Source organism: Falco peregrinus, chromosome 1 (genome assembly GCF_023634155.1).
Source record: "Falco peregrinus isolate bFalPer1 chromosome 1, bFalPer1.pri, whole genome shotgun sequence".
NCBI classification, from domain to species: Eukaryota; Metazoa; Chordata; class Aves; order Falconiformes; family Falconidae; genus Falco; species Falco peregrinus.
The window spans coordinates 9,086,859-9,106,262 of record NC_073721.1 but is presented as its reverse complement, the minus strand read 5'-3'; the positions used below and the strand labels follow the sequence as shown (position 1 = coordinate 9,106,262).

The 19,404-nt window shown below is 43.8% G+C and overlaps 1 protein-coding gene across 3 annotated transcripts in view; it reads left to right on the top strand.

Annotated features, from left to right (window-relative positions):
- The first annotated feature begins 174 nt into the window (after nucleotides 1–174).
- The window catches only part of DLG5 (discs large MAGUK scaffold protein 5), a 109,336-nt gene continuing 90,106 nt past the window's right edge, over nucleotides 175–19,404 (top strand). For all 3 annotated transcript variants that reach the window (XM_055807501.1, XM_055807511.1, XM_055807494.1), the window contains exon 1: nucleotides 175–1,073. In XM_055807501.1, the coding sequence (XP_055663476.1) occupies nucleotides 779–1,073 (295 nt within the window). In that variant the 5' untranslated portion in view covers nucleotides 175–778. The remainder of the gene's footprint in view (nucleotides 1,074–19,404) is intronic.

Here is a 19,404-nt window from a genome sequence, read left to right as displayed (position 1 = left end):
GGAGGTGGGCACGGCTCCCGCAGGCCGGCCCGCGGCGGGAGGGCGGGCAGGGCCCTGCCCCAGCGGCCCGCCTCGGGGGGCGGTGGGGAGCCCCTGACTGACGGCCGGGAGGCGGGAGGCGGCCGGGCCGGGCCGGGGGAGAGGCAGCGGCGGGGCGGCCAGGAGCGGAGCGGGCGGGCGGGCAATGCGCTGCCGCAGCGGCGGCTCGGCGCAGGCGGCAGCTTGTGCAACCAACATGGCTGCGTGCGCCCGCGGATCGCGAGGAGGCGCCTGGCGCTGAGGCCGCCCGCCCGCCGCCCGCGGCCTGCAGCAGCGGAGAAGTTCTGCGGGCTGCCCCGCGGGGGGGCAGCGGGGCTGGGGAGGCGGCGGCCGCCCTGCCCGCGCCTCTGGCTCCCGGCGAGAGGAGGAGGAGGAGGAGGAGAAGTTGTTTCGCCGCCCGGGGGGCGCGGAAAGGCGGCGGGAGGAGGAAGAGGAGCAGCAGCCCCTGGCGGCGGCTCTCCCCGGCCGCCTGAGGGGGAGCGCGGCGGCGGCTCCCGGCTCGGAGGAGGCGCGGGCGAAGCCGCCCTCGGCCCAGCTCCTGCCCCAGCTCCGCGCCTCTTCCCCGGGACGAAGTTCGGCCGGGGGCCGCTGCAGAAGCGCCGGCTGCCGGGGGAGGGCGGCCGGCTGCGCCCCGCCTCGGCCCCGCGCCTCCCCGGGGGGCGGCGGTGGCGGAGCGGCGGGGCCGGGGGGCGGCGGCGCAGCGCGGCCCCGGCGGGGCGAAGTTTGGCCTGGCGCGGCCATGGAGCCGAAGCACAAGGAGCTGCTCGCCCAGTGCCGCCAGAGCCTGGCGCAGGCCATGACCGAGGTGGACAAGGTGGTGGAGCTGCTGGAGGCCGCCGGCGCCCTCGGCCCCCGCGACCTGCGCGACCTGGAGGCGGCGGGCGGCGGGAAGGCCGAGCTGCTCATCGCCCTGCTGCTGGCCAAGGAGCGGGACCACTTCCAGGACCTGCGGGTGGCCCTGGAGAAGACGCAGCCCCACCTGCTCTCCATCCTCTACCTGAACGGCGTGGCGGGGGCGCCGGCCGAGACGGCCGGTGAGTGGGGCCGGGGGCGCGGGGCGAGGAGGAGCCGGGGGGGGGGCGGGGGGCAGCGGCTGCTCCCGCCCACCCTCGCTGGGGCAGGGGCCCGGGAGCGGCTGTGCAGCGCGGCCCCCCGCTCCCGAAGGTGAGGAGGCTGCGGGCGGGGGTCCCCCTTTCCCGGGGTGGGACACACACGCCCCGGGCTCCCCAGCCCGCCCTCCCTCCCCGGCGGCGGCCGCGCTGCCCCCGGTGCCCGGCGGGGAGCGGCGGGCGCTGCGCGGTGCCGGTGGGAGCCGCCCCCCCCCGGCGGGTTCCTGGGGCCGGGGCGAGGCGTACCCACAGGGGTCCCCCCCTTCTCCGAGCCCCTCGGGGCCGCCGGGGGTGTCCCGCACCCGCTTCTTGCCCGGGCAGAACGGAAAGTCCCCGCTGCAAGCCGGGCGGCTGGCAGGGGCTGCCTGGCCGGGCGCCAGCAGATGTGCCTTTGAATAAATAGTGACACTGTTTTTCTCCGGATAAACGCGCTCGTTGGAGGCTCGAGCGCTGTAACTCGGCTGGGTGGTTAGGACGGGAAAACAGTTGGCTTGAATTGCACATCCCGAGGAGAAGAATTGGAGTGTAAACCTGCTGCTTAGCTAAGCTGGGCTTTGACCCGTAGGTCTTCCCCTATTCCTCCCCTCCAAAACAAACCACGGTCTACTTCTGTGTGCACAATACCAGGCTTTAAAATAGCAATAATAAAGATTCGGTGGTAATAACACAAGGCCTTCTAAGTGCGGCTGTGTTTCCAGATGAGAAACACTTCAATTAAAGTAAGTAGTAATTCTGTATTACAGATTTCAGGTTAAAGAATATGCGGCTGTCCAGGTGATGTTTAGGTTTCCTCTTTCAGTTGCCTGATTCAGGAATGTGGCTTCTCTTCTTGCTTTTGTTACCTGATTTGGGAATTGCAGAGTGCCTACCTGTTTACGTAAGGAACCGCATTGGGAGGGCTTCCTGGATTTTAGAAGCTATACCATTTCTTCAGGAAGACAAACCCCTGCAAGAGCTTCTTCCATCTGGAAAATACTGCTTGTGTGTGCGGTTGCATGTATTCTGAATTAAGCTGTTGATGCTAGGAGTTTGGTAAACACACAAAAATGCATGAGGGACTTATGTTTTGTTTTATATCAGTGTATTATCGTGTATGGCCTTTTCTAATGAATATACGGCAGGACCCCACAGGATGGGGAAAAATGGGACTGAACAATAGACCTCAACACTCCTAACATTATGTGGTCTGACATCAATGGGAGATGAGGGCACTCGCTGCCTTTCAGAATGGGACCCATGATGTTTTTCTATGGTTAGATTAATGCTCAGTCTTGTCTTGTTGGGAAGATGCATTAATGATACCAGGCTGCTAACATTTCCCAGCCTTAAAAACAAAGGTGTAAAAAAACCCCAAAACATGAATGACAGGAAAAAGTGAAGTAAAAGATGGATATAGTAATACTTTTTATTTTTAAAATACAAGTTGGAATTGCAAACTGTCTCGCAACACTGAGCTCTCAAGGGATAAGTAGTTTGATTGGCAAAATGAACTATATCCTCCTTGACTGAACACATTCATGAGGCTGGTGGTGGGTTAAATTAGCAACTGTGTGGGGAAGGATGTTCCCCTGGTGCAATGGGTTTGAAAATTTTATTGCTTTCATTTATGGGTAGTAGTAAAGAGCTAACTTTGAGAGCTTACGGTTTTGTTGCCCTTGTGATAAATGTGTTTACAGATTAGTGCACAATAGATTGCTAACAGTGAGATTAAGAATAAACCGTCACGCACTTAGGAAGGTAAAGGACCCGAGCCTTCAGACGTTGTTGTGTATATTCCAACTTTACACTCCTGAGGAGGTCTCATGGTAACTAACTAGTCATGAGGCTGCTTGTGTGCCCACTGAATGCCTGTCAAGGATCCTTGTCTGTGCACGACTTTGTCCTGTGTGTGTTACGCCAAGAGTTAATGTTTGAGGGTAACAGCAGTAGAAATGTTCTCATTTGAACCTGTATTCAGGTGTAATTGGGTTTTACTGTAATACCTCCCTGTAGGGAGTCTGACCACTCGTCTGCTCTTCTGGTGCCATTTAGGAGTTTTTCCTCCTTTTCACTGGGGATCTTTAAGGCGGATGAGTCAAGTCACTTGATGTTCGTTGGATCTAGTAGCCAGCTGTAAACAAGGTAGCAAGGAGAACTGTTGGAGTCTGTATTTAAAGTACTTAAGTGGAACAGTCCTCAGGGTATTTGATGTAAAAAGCCTCCATTCTTAAAGGCAAAAAAATATGTATCTTAAACATCCCTTTAACTGAACCTATGCAACTGAATTAATTTTTTAAATGACCGTTAGTATCTGAAAAAATGACAGTTTACAGGTGTACACTTAATTCTAGTATTGTTTTGAAGTGGAGGCTAATGTAAAGTATGTCCTCTGAATGCTTGTTGGAAATGGAAATTATTTGTAACCGGTAACCTATTGTAGTGCTGTTTGCGTCTTTCTTTTTCCAGTATGCTGCTGTTGTGAGGGAAATGGGGAGGTAATCAGCAATATAATTTTGTTCAAAGTTGCAGAATTCAGCATACAGCCTGCTCACTACGCTAGCATGAGTGATTCTCCTTCCGTTTTAGCATTCACAACATGTACCATTACTTTGTTTTACTTTGTGTTTTCCTCCTCCTCGTGTTAAGTATCACCTCCTATTGGACTTCAAAGGTGATAACGTAAACTCAGAGGGAAACTCAGGCTGTTATTTATACCAACAGTTCTCGTGGTTGGCTGGACAACGTAGAGCTGACACTTTTATAAGTATTTATCGACAGAACACAGAGGGAAGTAAACAGCTGGTCTGACTGCTAGAGGGAAAGAACTGGGGACCTACTACCCCTGGAAAGACTGCCAGTATGGGTAACTGCCTTTCTGTTACTAAGAGCTTGCTTTTCTTTGTAGAATTTCCACCAGTTCAGTCCTGATTTAAATATGTCTTCTATAGTAGCTTGTAATTGCTCGTTTTACACCTAAGGCTGTACAGTGGTTTGTGGATGACGGTTTCTCCCATGAAATGTTTATTTTTAAGCTTACTTTGTATCCAATTTGAGAGTAGTATGCCCAACAGTGTTAGTAAACAGCGTGCGAAATTGAACAGGAAACTGCCTTCTGTCAAAGCAGAAGCTGAACGAAGTGCCATTTGCTCTGTTTCACTTAGTCGCTATCGGAGGCTTCACTTCTTGGAGTAAGACCTTTGGTTACTACACTACACTTCTACCTAAAGGTTTACATGAGAAATCGGCTCTGTCCCTGTGAAGTAACTGTTGGGCTCATTTAAAATCCCCCAGTATTTTGCACAAGGATTAATTCCTTAAGTGGTGTGCCAGGTGCTTTTATTTATTTTAGGGGGGGGGTGGGTGGGCTGATGTATTATTATTAAATACTTGATTTGGCAAGATACCCCCATTGTGCACGGGAGAAACCCTGTATCCTGGTAGAAGAACATATCCCTTCTAAATGTGGAAATACATTACTTCTGAGCATTCGGTTATCTCTTGGATATCTTGCTAAACAGATAACATTTCATTCTTATAGTTGATACAATGTGAATCTTGTGACATAAAATGTGTCCAAGGCAAGAATACAGTGGAAGATACTTCATCGTGACAAGTAACATTAAGGTGTATTTTCTTTTAAATGTAATTAAAGGGCTAGAACATAAATCTCATGAAACTGTGTAGTCTTTAGAGCGCTTCAGATAACATAGAGCTTTCTACCTGTGTTTTTGCAATATTAAAAAAAGTGGCAAAAAGGCTAATTGTGTTTTCAGGCTTGTAATTTGTTTTTGGGATGAATTTGGGGGGCTACAAAGGTGCTCCTAGTGCTTGATCCTCAGGCTGAGTTAAGACTGTTGAACTTGAAAAACTTTGGTGCTGGTTTCACAGCTATTAAACTTTTAGGTTCATGGTTTCCTTTTATATTAGCAGTTGGTCTCCTACCTTTCTGTACCTGTACAGCTGCTGTCGGCGAGCGTGCGTCTGGAAGCTGAACCGTAACAGAATGGCTTTTTTACTGTAAGGATTTAGCACCATTTTGGATTTCAAAAGCATAGCATGTTAGTCTTCAGAGGTGTTTTATCCAACAGTTTCAAGACTGGAATTAAAGTTTTAAAACTTCAAAATTTAAAATTCCAAATTGATAGCATTTTTTAAAAGGCCTTTAAGGGGATAGGAACGAAAGAAGATGGTTGTAGATTGACTTGGAACATGTTCCTTCTGTTATTTAATAAGACTTATTTTTCTAACTGTATTTGGGCAGGAATCAAGTGTTAATTTCCAGTCCAAAAAGAAAATGTGGGCATTTATAGGAGTAGGGAAACGTTAGAATTCAAACTTTTACAGCTTTTAGAGGGATTATATCAATTCCTCCCTCTGCTTCAATATAAAAATAAAGGAGTTTTTTCAGACAGTATTGGATTTGAAGTCACAAAGTTTACTTTTAAATGTTGCAAAGCCTTTCAGCGTATTTAAAAACAAACGCAAAAGGCAAGTTGTGGATGTGTGAGTTCAGGAGATGGAGAGCTGGGATCCACTTCTCTTGCTGGCAGTGCCAAGGACACCCACAAGAAACACAGTAATTCCAGGGTTGTCCCTGAGGAGCTGGGAGCGTGGCTGCTCGGGGCTGGTGCTGGGGTCTCTGCATGGTGCCCCCCGCGTTGTGCCCTCACTTCCCTGTCCCCCAGAAAGTGTTGGCCAGTCCCCACAGGATGCGGGCTGGTGATGGGCAGGAGGAGCTCGCGAGCAGGAGTGAGAACTTGAGTTAGTGAGGAGCTGAGAGACTGTCTGGAGGAAGGGTGTGAGACTTTAGGGACATGGATTAGCAGTGGCCTGGGTGGTGCTGTGCTAACGGTTGGTCTGGGTGATCTCCAGTGGCTTTTCCAACCCTAAATGATTCTGTGAATCTCTGTGGAGGTGGGCTGTGGTGTCCTGTAGGAGCACGTGAGATGAAAAGGGGGCTTGGAAGGCTGTGGGGGGAGGCTGGGGAAGAAGACAGTAGAAATTCTCAGAGACGAGAAATAATGCTGGAAGCATGCGCTCCCTGGGAAGGGAGAGAGGGGAGAATGAGGAGAAGTTGTAAAAGCCTAATTTACTGACTCAAGGACCGAACTGACAATTTTGCAATTAAGTACAATTTACGCTCCCTTCCATCGCTGAAAATTGAAGAGTGGGTGAAGTAGAGCAGTATGTCTGGGTTTTTCCAGACCTGTTATTAGTCCCCAGGGTAGCTTCACAAGCCTTGTTACAGGATTTCTTAAATTGTGCAGATGAAAAAGCAGGCAGTGCTCAGAAGTCACGTTAGGAGAAATACAGGTCTTTGGCAGCACTGAGCAGTAATTAAACTTGATCAAATAACCCAGTGCTAGTTCTGCAGTACCTGTGTCTTCTGATGATCTTACATTTGTGGTATCTCTTGGAATTGCCAGGCTAAAAATATGCAGAAGGTTTCCGGCAAGTGTCCGGAGCGGTATTCCCAATGAAATGTCTAGCAGTAAGTGAATGGAAGCAAGCTCTCGATCCCAAAGAAGGAAACGTGTGTTTTAGTAGTTCACAAATCCCAAGGGTGGCAGTTCTCAATTACGTTTTTGCTGTGCTCAGGGAGGGGGTGGAAACAAAGCTGGCCACAGTAAACTCACGGGGACGTCATTTTCATCGGTGTAAAATGAATAATAATAATTTGGTTGTGGTATCAGTGCATGCAGCTATCAAATTGCTTTGGACACATGCAGGACTTGGTATCTTATGATATTGCGGAAAAGAGGAGAGACTGATGTGGTTTTGGGGGGTTCTTTAAGCTTGTTACTTCTATGAGTACCCTGAAATAGAAGCATAAATTTCACTTTCAGGCATGATCAGTAAAAAAAGCCAACAACTTTCTGTAACTTGCTCTTTATTTACTTGTTAAAGCTAAAGATTGCCTCAGAGGTTTCAGATCTTTAGTTTGATTTAACTACCATTCTCCGTCTCGTTGTCTTGTAGCTTTAACAAATGTTGGTTGCTGTGAGTTTTGGACCTCTGGTCCAGATAGTGAAGACCACAGCCACCACATGGGTAGTGACTTTGGGCTTTCCAGTTCTGTTCCCAGCCTGCAATTTGAGCTAAGTGTTCCTTCTTCTTTTTTCCCCCCTTTTCTTCCTTCCCTGTGCTTGTTTGCTTTTACCAGTTATTGTTTTTCCTTTGTTTCTTTCAATTTGCTTCTTAGCTTCCCTTGCTCCTGTTAAATGTCTTCATGTTTCTCCCTTCAGTCCCCAATTGTTGTGTCATTTATTTTTTTACAGCATTACAATTCTTTATTCAAAACCCTGGTCATAGAAAGATACCAGTAAATCTTGATAAATTCCTTCTACTTTTCACTTGTTTTCTAACAATTTCTTCTGCTGTAAAATCTCAAGGACAGAAGTTTCATCTTTCAGAGCTGTTCAGTCCCCAGCATGTTTTGGGTGTTAGTGTGGTGGTTCTGGGTGGAAGTTGTTATTTTTTGTTGAGATATAAACAATCATAAAAGGCTGTATATATACATTGAAAACATTTCTGTATGTGAATTGTTCATAGTATTGATTGAGATGTTTTGTTGGTTGTTGGGTGGTTTAGATGTTGTTTTTTTTTGTTTTGTTAGTGCATATAACATTGTATGAAAAGAGCTGAGTTATGAAGTCTGAGGCATCTAGGCTTCTGAGACTTTCCAAATTACAGTGGGTAGTCAATGCTGAAGCATTATTTATGACCTTCAAGATGCAAGTGATTGGCTGCTTTTTTTTTTTTTTTTTGTGAATGGTGGTAATTTAGAACTGAAACATTCCTATATAGGAGCTGGAAATGTCGCACTGACTGAGCTTTGGCTTGAGGTTGAGCAATGCTTTTGTAATGAAAGCATGAAGGAAGGGTGCCGTCCCCTGAAGAGACGAGCGCTGTTAGTGCATCTTGAATGCTGGAGCCCAGCTCCTCCAAAAGGGCCATATTATGGAGTTCTCGGTGTTATTCTGGTATAATAATTATTGTCGATGCAGGATAGAATTGCTAAAATGTTGAAGGAGGCCCATAGTGCTATAGCTTAGAAACCAGTTCAAAATCCAGAGCGTGCAGCGTTTGCTGTATGTGGTATACAAAAAAGGTGAAATTTGGGAACTCCGGTTGTAAGCTGTTGTGCAGGAGGAGCCTGCTCTCCGCAGGGCACTCTTTGCAGGCTTGAGAAGCTGATGGTAGTAGATGGGGTACCTAGAATTGGTGGACCTTGAAGAACCTGACGGAAGCGCTTGGCTGCTTGCAGTGAACACTTAAGGAAACTTGTTTTGACAGTGTATGATTACTGGGCAATACAGAGTAACTTAACTACAACTGGAAGGCCTTTCATACCCAAACTGGTGTCAGAGGAAGTTAAGAGCAGACTATTTCAGATGTATATATAACCTCCACCTTCTTCCTCACAACTTCTGAAGCCTATAATTTCACAGTTCCTGGGCTGAGTTGCTCAGCAGTTTGCTTGTTCACAGCATTAATTAGTTTGTTCTGGAGAGCTGCTATTTGTATTATAGAAAAATCTTAATTTTTTTTCTTTTTTTAAAATTTTGAATAGGCCATATTGCCTTGATTCAGAAGCTTTCCAGGTGCGCAGCTGGCCTGTAGCAGGAGAAAGCAAGTGGGAATGCAATACCATGAAGTGTTTCAGCTGGAGAGTTGGGGGGGCTGGGTTAAGAGGGGCAGTCTAAAGGTTGCTTTTTGGCAGACTTTTTACATAGTTGGCAGTTAATTGCGTCTTTGGATGATAAATCAAGAAACTCTCCTCCTCCCCACCCCCAAACCCTCAAAGCTAACGTTCTTTAAACTTACTTCTGAGTTAGCTTTCCTGAATATCCAGTTGGGACCATTCACTTTTATAATTATAAATGCCTTGTGACAACTTCCTTGCCTCTTGTACCCCCTCTCCTTTCACCTTGGCTTTTTATTCTACCTGCACATAATTGCTGATTCATGAACATGCTTATTATTCATGTACTTACCTTCCAGCATGTGAGTAATCCCTGTTTATATGCATCGGGTTAGGCATGTGCAAGCGTTGGCAGGATCCAGACCTCGCATACTAAGCTCTTTGGATTAGACAACGTCTTCAGTAAGGTACCGCTTGTACGCTCAGAAAGTGAGGCTGGTGGCTGTTTGCCTCTCGGCAGCGCTCAAAATGGAGTATCTGTGGGTGTACATAGCCATAGCATAGGAAAAGGTATTCTCCTTGAGGTTTGGTGTAAAACGTAGTTGGAATTTTGGTCTCACTTGGTGCAGGTGAGCTATGTCCTGTTGATGTTAGTGTAGCAAAACCCTTGCTTTTCAAGTAGATTCTTTGAGACAGACAAGCCGGCAGGTGTGTGTGTGGTTTTCTTTAAAAGCATCAGAATTTTTCGATTGGGGAAGTAAAGTGGTGTAGTAAATATCCATATCAAAATCACCAAATATAGCTCCTGCATTGCTACATAGATGTTCACGTGTTATTTTAATAAGCGTAAAACTGTAGCTCCTTTATTGTTTCTGTTTCTTGTTTGTTTTGGTTGTGGATAACTTTCTCCTGCTGCGTGCATTTGTGGATAGCTATCTTTAGGAAGAGATAGTTTTGGGACTCGGGTAACCATGTGATCTTGCTCTTTTGAAGCACTGATAAAATTCCAGGTCGTCTTCCTGGGTTAGGATCCTTTTGTGGAAAGAGAGGTTGATTGAGTTGTCGGGAGCTCTTTGGCTGGAAGTCAACAGGAGAGTGACAGAGGTGGTTTTAGTGACTTCTTCCTTTCGGGAAAGCTTCCTCTTATGCAGCTTTAAAGTTCTCTTAAACACTTCATACGTGATCTTGTGAACATTTGCAGTGATTTTTAATCAAAGCTCTACTTTGCATTTAGATGATGATGATGATGATCCTTTTTCTGGGTGGTGTGCAAGTGAGTGTGTATGCTTAATGGTGGTGAAATCAGGCTTTCTAAAGGTTTTCTTTGAGGCTATATGCATCACCACAATGGAAATACTCAGGTATCGACTGCATTTCTTAATCTTTGCATTAATAATGGATGTCCAGTCTGGTTATTCCCTTCTGTATGCTTTTACCAGAAAGTGTGGTGTTATTCGAGAGCTTGCTTAACCTTTAATTGAAGATAGGGCGTGTTGTATTTTTAACAGATTTGCTCTTTCAGTTTGTTAAAGGCCATTTGGCTTAAGTAGGTGTGGTTAAAAATAATAGAAAAAGCTTAAGTCTTAAAGAAAAACAAACAAAAAACCCCAAACAAGCCTTAAACAGTGGTCTGCTTTCCCTTGTAATTGATCAGCTGGCTCCTTGTTGTCGTCAGCTGCTCCATCATGTAGTTCTTGTGTTGGGCTAGGCTTGGAATGAGCCCTGTGGGTACAACCTGAATTTTACAGATAATAAAATCACAAAAGGCAATACTAACCCCCCTCAAAATCACAAAAGACGTATTCTCAAGAGGGAATTCACTTTCAATCGTATTGTTTTCACCTTAAAGTGTGGTATGTGAGTTTTGTTTGGGTTTTTTTCCCCTCCTTTTAACAGAAAGGAATATTAAAAAAAATTACTTTTTGGTTCAACTCCTTTTCTGCTTTCTGTGGCAGTGGTCCGTGGGATGCTCGGACTGCCTGTTGCCTCTCTATTTAGACGTGCTGCAGCAGCTTTCCTTTGCTGCTTTGCCAGTGTGCAGGCAGCCTTTGGTGGTTGTTTTTTGCTGGAGAAATTTTAAGTTTCTAAGGCTTCTAATTGCCATTAGGGCATATGAGGCAAGGACAGTTTCTATAAGATGCAGTGACTATTTCTTTAGGTTAAGGGTCTGATTAGTCTGCCTTAATGAGCTGTGCAGCCACCCTCCCAGCTGCTGACTAACACAAGGGCGGCTCAGCCTTTGAGACTGCAGAGTTGAACTTTGAGTTATTTGGTGAGGTTTTTCTCTAAACTGCTGGCCTTGAAAATGTGTAAGCCAGCACTTCAAGGTACACTACACTATCTCATAATTTGAAGGCATTCATCTGTTACCCTAGTTCATGAACCTTTCTTGTTTTCCTGGCCTCTTTGCGGTAGCCAGGAGTACTTTGTGGGCTGCGTTGCTTGCAGGTGGCAGAGCAGCATTTGTGTTGAGTGGGAGAATGTTCCTTGATAACGTTAAGAAGCAGTTTTGGATACTGAGGTCAGAGATGCTTTCTGCCTTGGGAACTTTTTGGGACCTGGTAGGATATCAACAGTATTGGTATTAACATAAAAGTCAGTTACATACATGAAAGAAATCTTTGTCAAGGCTGGGGCAGTCCTTTTCTGTACAATCTGTGTGTAATGTGTGCTAGACTGGAAGAAAACACAACGTGTAAATACTGAGCTGTTTTTCTATATCTGGCTGAGTTGATCTTCAATGATATGCTGTGCATACGTGACACATAAAATTTCATTTGCTAGGGAGTATCCCATTATACTGTCTAGAATGTCAAATCGCAATTTAATTTGAGAGCCAACTATAGCAAATTCATTAAGTGCTGCAAAAAGCCACGTTGTTAGTATGGTTTTGGTACTGAACTTAAACTTTTTTGGGGCCCCTGATTTCCTCCTTTCCAGTGACAACCAGAAGGTAAAGGATTGCAGCACGGCCGTTACCTGGCTACAGTCCTGAGCAGTTTACTGCACGTATTGTGCTGTGCAGTGTGCTCCCTCGTAAGGAATTTCAGGGTGCTACGCTACGTGTTGCTCAGCATCTCTGGAAAGTGAAGTTCTTTTTTCTTCTTCTGCAAGTCTGCGTTGCAACAATACAGTGTCGAGTTTATTGGTTTTGCTCTGAATCTGTTTAGCTTTCTCACGGGCACGAGCCAGATCGTATCTGAGGGCTGGAGAAGCTGTTATAGGGAATCCACATGAAATGTTCTGTGAATTCATCTCATCAAATGCATTTACATGTGTACATTTATGCATGGAAATTTTTAACACATGCTGCTTTTATAATGAGAAACACTATTTTGTGGAGAAAAAATATGTTGAAAGCAGATGAGATTTTTAAAGACTAGTTCTCTTATCAAAATAATTCATCTTATTCCTACAATGCATTTAAGGGAACAATAAAGAAAAAAACGCAACCCAAAATTAAGGTTTTGCTGAAGTATGATTGCATACGTTATCATTATTGTGTAAGACACGAACCCACAGTAATCACTCAAACCATTTTATAACACATTGTGGTGAAATAATAGCTTGTTAAAGATAATAAATGTGCCATGGTTAGAGCTTTACAGTTTGGGGGGAATAATTCCCTGCTCTTATGATGGCAGGAGGAGGTGACTTTGGATCATTGGGGCTTTAGGATTTCTGACCTTGCAGATTAGATCGTGAGACCTTGGCCTTTGATTTAATTCAAACTAGTATCAGATGTTGGATAGCATCTGCATTTTATGTGGAATTCTTAGTATTGAAAAATGCTTTCTTTTCTAGATCCATTTCAGAAAAATCACTGAAAGTGCACTTAATGTTCTTAATGATTTCACTAGAACTTTGTTAGCTTATGGAGGGGAGTCTCATTTGGCCGGCTAATCTCTGTTCTGCGTTTTCTGCTGTCCTCATGCGTTTTTCAGTTCGCATGCAGTTTGTTGTGAAGGTAGGCTTCTCCGCTTTCCCGCCTGAGCGCTCGGCGTCCTTTTATGATGGTGATGTTAGGGGACCTGATATGTGTATGCACTATTCACGTACGCCAATTTGTACACCTTAAAAGGTGATGAAATGGAATATGCTCTTTCAAGTGATTTCTTTAGTTTTGTTAACACTACAGAATTTCAGTCTAATTATATTTTTTTGTGTTGTTCTGCCCACCCCTTTCAGCAGCGTGATCTTTATTTATTAATAGAGCTTATAATTATGATGTGATATCGTATGGCACTGTAAACTGAAGAACATAGGAGCCACTCCTGTGATTCCCACTTTGGCTTTGTAGAAGATAAACATACAAGACCGTGCTTAATAAGACAAATAACTCTCCATTCCCTTAAGAGGTATCCTTATGTTAGAACAACTTTTTCAGTGAGTCTTAAAAAGAGTAAAGATCAGTTATACTTTTTCCAAACTCAAATAAATTCAGATTTGAAGAAATTACATAAAACATAGATGTCCAACATTTTTGTTATGAACTTTTTCTGGGTAACAAAAGTTGTTCTGAGCATTAGTAAATAAAGGTAATAAATAGGTGTGGCATGTTGGGCCGCTGTAAGCAGTCATCTGTGTCTGGCTGTTGGATTGCAAGGTACACAAGTGGCTAGGCATTTCCCCAAAGGATTTTTGGAAGTTCTTAAAGAAATAAAATTGTTCTTGAGTTCTTCTGTTAATGCTGGACAAAAGGAATTCAGGGAGGATACTCTTTCTGCTTCAACAGGTTTTTTTGTGGTTTGTGGGTGTTTTAATAGGGGCATCTTAAATGTGCCTGTCTGCAGCCTTCTGAACACAAAATTTGGGTTTGTCAAAATGCTTATTCATATCATAGATCTTAGTGAACTTAAGATTTTTTTAATTTTTTTTCTGAAACTTACTTCAAAGCAAATGCTTTGTGGGTTTTTATCTTAATTTTATATCAGCCTGGAGAAATTTGCAGCTTTCTTTCTAAGCAGGAATTACCCAAAGACTACTTTTCATTAGGCATGGATTAATTATCATGATGAAAATAATGAAAAAATACATAGTTTTCCCTTTGACTTGTCTCAGATCGAGTAGGGTTTAAGTAAAGTAACTTTGAGTCCTTGCAAGTTTCATTCTGTTGTCCCTGTCAGATATATTGCGTATCTGCATTTTTGGTTGGAAGTGGCACCACAAAGAAAAGCTGTTACTCTGGGTTTTCTAGACAGCTCTCATTAAGAGTGAGCCTGCTCCTGCTTGAACTAGGAACACTAATTTCATGCTAGTATAAAAAACAATTCCAGCTTCCAATAATGCTCCTAAAAATGGCCTTTTAGAAAGAAGCTTTCTTTGCCAGCTGCTTTCTGTATAATTTCATTTCAGCCATTTTGTGGATGTCTAAGCTGAACATCCAGCATTACTGATATTAATTGCTTTGCCTTAGTTTCCTAGTGCAAAAATTAGGAATAACCGTCGTGGAAGTAAGTGTGAGAACGCTGTTACTGGAATGACTGCCTTTGAAGGACTTGAGGATTTGTGCTGTGGAGAAGACTGGAAGATGGTGTGTATTTAGAGCAGGATGTGAATAATGTATTGCTAGAGTATGAGGCAACTCATTGCAAGGACGAATGATGAAAATCAGGCAGAGTTCTGTAAGAGGAGGAAAACACATCACGGACAATTATATGTGCTTGCTTAAGCCCGGAGCTTGTTTGCAGAGCTAGGTGACCTTTTGTAGGCTTGGGTTGGGGGTAGGATTTAACACATTTTCGATTTGCCTGGCAAGTCAGGTGTTCCGGGAGCTGTGGGTCAGAGGAGAGTGCGCCAGCCAGCTTGGGCTTGGGGTCTCTGTTTTGCAGCATGGGTGGAGTGATGATGAGCTTCACAAAGATTCAGGGCCACGAGGGAGAGTGGGTGGCTGAGAGCAGTGAGAGCAAACATCTTGAACTTGCTCTGCGGTGGTGTTTGTGAGCATTCCCTGCCTGCTTTGATACAAAGTCGATTATGTTAGCTGCGATTATCCTCGCTACTAGTTAAAAGTTTGCATGAAGAATTCCCTGCCACATATAAGAAATGTTTAAAAAAGCTTTTTTTACCAGTACTGTTGTAGTTGTTACCACTCCAGTAAATGACACCTGTTCTTGGAGTATCAGTTTGAACACAAAAATTGAAGGTCGGAATGTTTGTGGAAGCCAGGTCCAGGGCTTGGGCATGGCCAGATGGCCTAGCTGGAAATGTGTATGAGTACCTTCAGCTCTAGCGTGTTCTTAAATTTGTCAGTTCGTGACCCTAAAGTTAAGAATTTGCCTCTGAACATTTTGCCCAATTTGACTTCCATTACACAAGTGTATTTTTTTGTTTCAACTACTGTGTAAAACTCATACAAAAAGCCCTTTGCAGGGCATGGGAGATGTAGTTGATTTCCCCAGCTTGGGTGGGATAATGGCAGTAAAATGGTTAGTGCAAATTTACTGATAATCTTTGCTGCTACTTTCAGATATGCAAATGTTTCCTGTATGAGGATGGAATGTGAACTGACTGCATTATACAAAGATATAATAATTTTTTTTGCTGTGCTGAAATGCTACTTGCGGATCTGAGATGGAAGTGTATTAACGTTTAAAGTGTGCAATCTCAATACTGTTTTCAGACACTAAGCAGAAGGCTTGTTCGTGGTTTTGCAGTGAGTGGAAATTGTCAAGGTACATGTCATATGCCTTGTTATTGGATATACCTCTTCAGTGCTGATGCTGTAAGAAAATGGGTTATTATAGAAGTGTAGTCAAGCTCTAGTTGCTATACCATGTTTAGACATGGGATTGCAAAATTTGTCCTCTGCGTGTGAGTGTAAAGGTGTCAGCTCACTTTCACATGAAAAGTTGGTTCTTAGGTGGGACAGGGTATTTCTGACTCCTTTCCCAAAATTAGCAAAAACTGCTGATTTCCATGAATGCATGGAGTACAGCAGTGACAGTAATGAACTGAAACCTTTTGGAGAGGGTTTCTGTCATTCAGAGGAAACGGGTATGTGAATGTGAGCACTATGGCAGAGCAGATCACGCACTACGCTACAAAAACATGACGGACTTGCCAAGTTAGATCTTATTTTTTCTTACATTTTATGTTCAAAATTACGTTTTCTCAGTGATTAATCTCACTTCGCAGGTTCAGACGGGTGGTAAAATGCAGTTTTACAGTTGGAGAGGTTTGAAGCAGAGGAGGAAGAAGTTCATCCCAAAGGACAGAAAGGAAGCTGGGAATGCAATACCTACTCCAGCGCTGTCAGTGCAGCCCACAGAAACAGGAGTGCAATTGTCATTATTTTCAAAATTAGTGTCTTAAAATACATGATGCAAACTATAGCTAATATTAAAGTGCTGTAACTGTATCACAGTAGCTGTGTCTTCCTGATATATTTTGACAAAAATAGCTTACCACCCAGTACAAAGCAGAAATACAGGAAAGTCTGCAACCTCTCCCAGTGGCTTACTGCTGATGGACTTCGTAATTACATCTGTCTAACTCCATCTGTACCCTGCTCAGCTAGAGGCTGGATTTAAGATTAATTGTATGATGGAGGATCCTGGCTTACAGCTATATCTTAATTAGAATTTGCAATCCACTTTACATAAAGATATCTGAAAACTCTTTTCTAAAAGAGCACTGATTATAGGGCAAAATTAAACATTCTGATATTTCCTTTTTTCATAATTTAGGAATAATTTAAGTTTATATAAACATATTACCATGCCATCTGGTTTATTTCTCCCTTCATCTTACTCTTGGCTTCTGTCATCTTGCTTATTGCTCTTTGCCTTTTTAATTAGTAGGAAAAAGCAAGTTGAAATGACTTTTCTGTGATCACAGCAACATTTCAAAGATTAACGAATGCTGTGAAACATCATGTTTTTCTGTGTTTTGACACTGCTGTGGGACATAGCTCTGATACTGATAGGAATATACTAAATCCCTTTTGAGTTGGGTATGTAATATTTTACTTAGTGTAATTAATTGATTGTTTTCCTGGAAAATATCATGCTTTTCAGAAATAAGTAGTTCAGATCTTGAACTACAGTACTAAGGTTGAACTATAATGGTAAAGCTCTTGCTTTTCACTTCACAGTGGTGTCCTGGCTGAAATGAATCTGTTTCTAAAAGCTGTGGTTTGCAGGTATTGAATTGAATGTGCAGGAGTTAACATTTACTGTGTTCTGGGAACTCTCAGGATGCAGTCTTGTGAAGACTGACAGAGAAATTTTGCTTGTTCTGATGATTTGGGTAAGAGGAGAAAAAGAAGGAAAATACACAGTTATAATTTATTTGGGTTAATTTAATCTCAAGTGCTGCAATGTAACTTTAGAACTGTTTTTTTTGTTTGTTTTTAACTCGACTAAACAGTGTTTTGGGCCCAAGACTTTTTCTTCAGTTGAAATGACTTTCAGCAAGATAACCTTTTATGCCTTTTTAAAAAGAAGGGAGGGGAGGGGGGAGGAAGTCCTAAAGACCTTCCTTAAAGAGCATCACTTAAAAGGTTCAGTTCGGTTTAACAAGGTGCATAAGCGTATGCTCCTCTTCAGCAAGAGAACACTTCCTCTCTTAGGTTTTAGAATGGTATTGGTGCTTGCATGGGGTAAGGTGATTAAGTACAACCCTAATGTTGTAAAACCCATGCCCGAGTTCCTGATACGATGATTTGCAAACAGAATTTGCTTTCTCATAGTGTTGGTTGCATTGCGGTTTGTTTGGCAGCATTTGGAAGTTAAATGCTCTAATTTGGTGCTTCCTTGGCTCCTGCTGAAAATCCTATGCGGGAATGATCTTACCTGTTAAAGAAGATGCTGGACTTAAGGAAAGCAAAAAATTATTTTTTCAAACCTCAGTGTTTCCATATTTTTATTTGAAACTTTGTATTAAACACCTGAATCATGGGATAATAATTTTTTATGTTCCCTTAAAAGTTAGGAAAATGAAGTTGCTTTTTACCCAAGATGTAAAGTAGATTTTGAAAATATGAAAATACACAGGTTTGTGTACTAATTGTTAGCGTTAACTACTTTGTTTTCCTATTTGTTTTTTTTTTAAAATGCCATTCATAACACCCAAGTTCCCATGCGTTTCACTGTTCGGTAGCAATCTACACAAGGTCTGTGTTTTGCCACAGAAGGAAAGTAAAGCCAAGTAACTGTGGTGTTCAGGGTGTTTCACAGCTGGGCGGAGGTGGTCGCTGTGGCCCCCTGGTACGGGACAGTGCGAAGACCTGCCCTAAGACTCTGGCTTAGTTACGTGGCCATTCAGAGCAGTTGACTCCAGCTAAGCTCTGATTAGTGAGTGTCCTTTAGCCTTGCTGGAGCCATGCTAGGTAGTGAAGAAGAAAGAAATCTGGTCTGATTTTTTTACTACTGGATCATCTAAGAACATTTTTCTCTTTTTTTGATTAAAAGACTGGTATGGTATAGAGAGGTCTTGACATCTTGGCCCTATTTGTCCTTGTTCTGGGTCTGATTTTAATAGTTTTGCACGCACATTTGGAACCGGTGGTTAAAAGGGGAAGCTGTGTCTTGAGGGGCAGTCTTACCAAGAGAGGGAATAGTCCTTCTGGGGCAGCACCGTGGGATTTGAGCTGATGAGAAGGGCAGTGCCGTGTGGCGTTGACACTGGCAGCATCTTTAACAGAGAAGAAAGCACAACTGGGTTTCTTTGTAAGGAGGCTTGTCTTGAATTGTTGTTTATAGCATCAGCACAAATCTGAGCAGCTTTACTTTATGCTGATTATACTTTCTGAAGGAAATGGTGGTACTTGATAGCTGAAGCTTGAGTGTCTTTGGCAATAGGGTGTGATGTTTGTCTTTGCTAATTACTTCACAGCTGCTCACCCCTGTCCTCATCAGCATCTCAGTTAACCTGGTTACCTGAACCTTTCAGAGAAAGAACCATGGTATCTATCCTTGACAAACTAAAATTATGTTATACGTATGTTAAAGCTACTTAACTAATCTTTTAAATTTTGCATTAAGCTTTATACAGGAAAAAGGAAGCAGTGTTGCAGTTATTTCCCTAGATTTGGGGGGAGCCTGAAAGCTAGTCTCGTAAAGAAGCAGACACTACTACTTATGAAAGGGGTTCTACTGCAGTACAAAAAAATCATCTGTGAGCAACCTCTGAGAACTTGGCAACTCGACACCAAGACATCCTAATTGTCTGCTCAGGTCAGAGCCAGCCTTTGATGTCCCACAGACCACGGTGGGGTACTGGGCCAACTGGTTCAGCTGCCGCCCTGGTGCTGGGCTGGAACAAGAGCCCTTTGTTGGGCGCCGGGCTGGTTGCGGTGCTTAAGGACCAGGGGACCTGCCTCCTGTTGACTTGTACTTCAGTAAAGTGTGCCGTATGGGGTTTGTTTACTCATATGTTTCCACGAGTAGCACAAAGTCCAGGGGATACCCACAGCATGCTTGGTTTGGGCTGTGAAGGCATCTGCTCTGTGCTGTACGTGCAGCTTGTAGTGCCTGAGGAACGGCAGTGTTTCCTGGGTGGGTTGGCAGGCTCACACTTCAGTCGGTGTGCTTGTAGGGATTCTGCTTATGTTTTAGCTTATACCAGTGATGTTTCTTGAAAAAACTTTATTGGTTTGGTTGTTTGTTGTTGTTATTGTTTTTTCTTCTT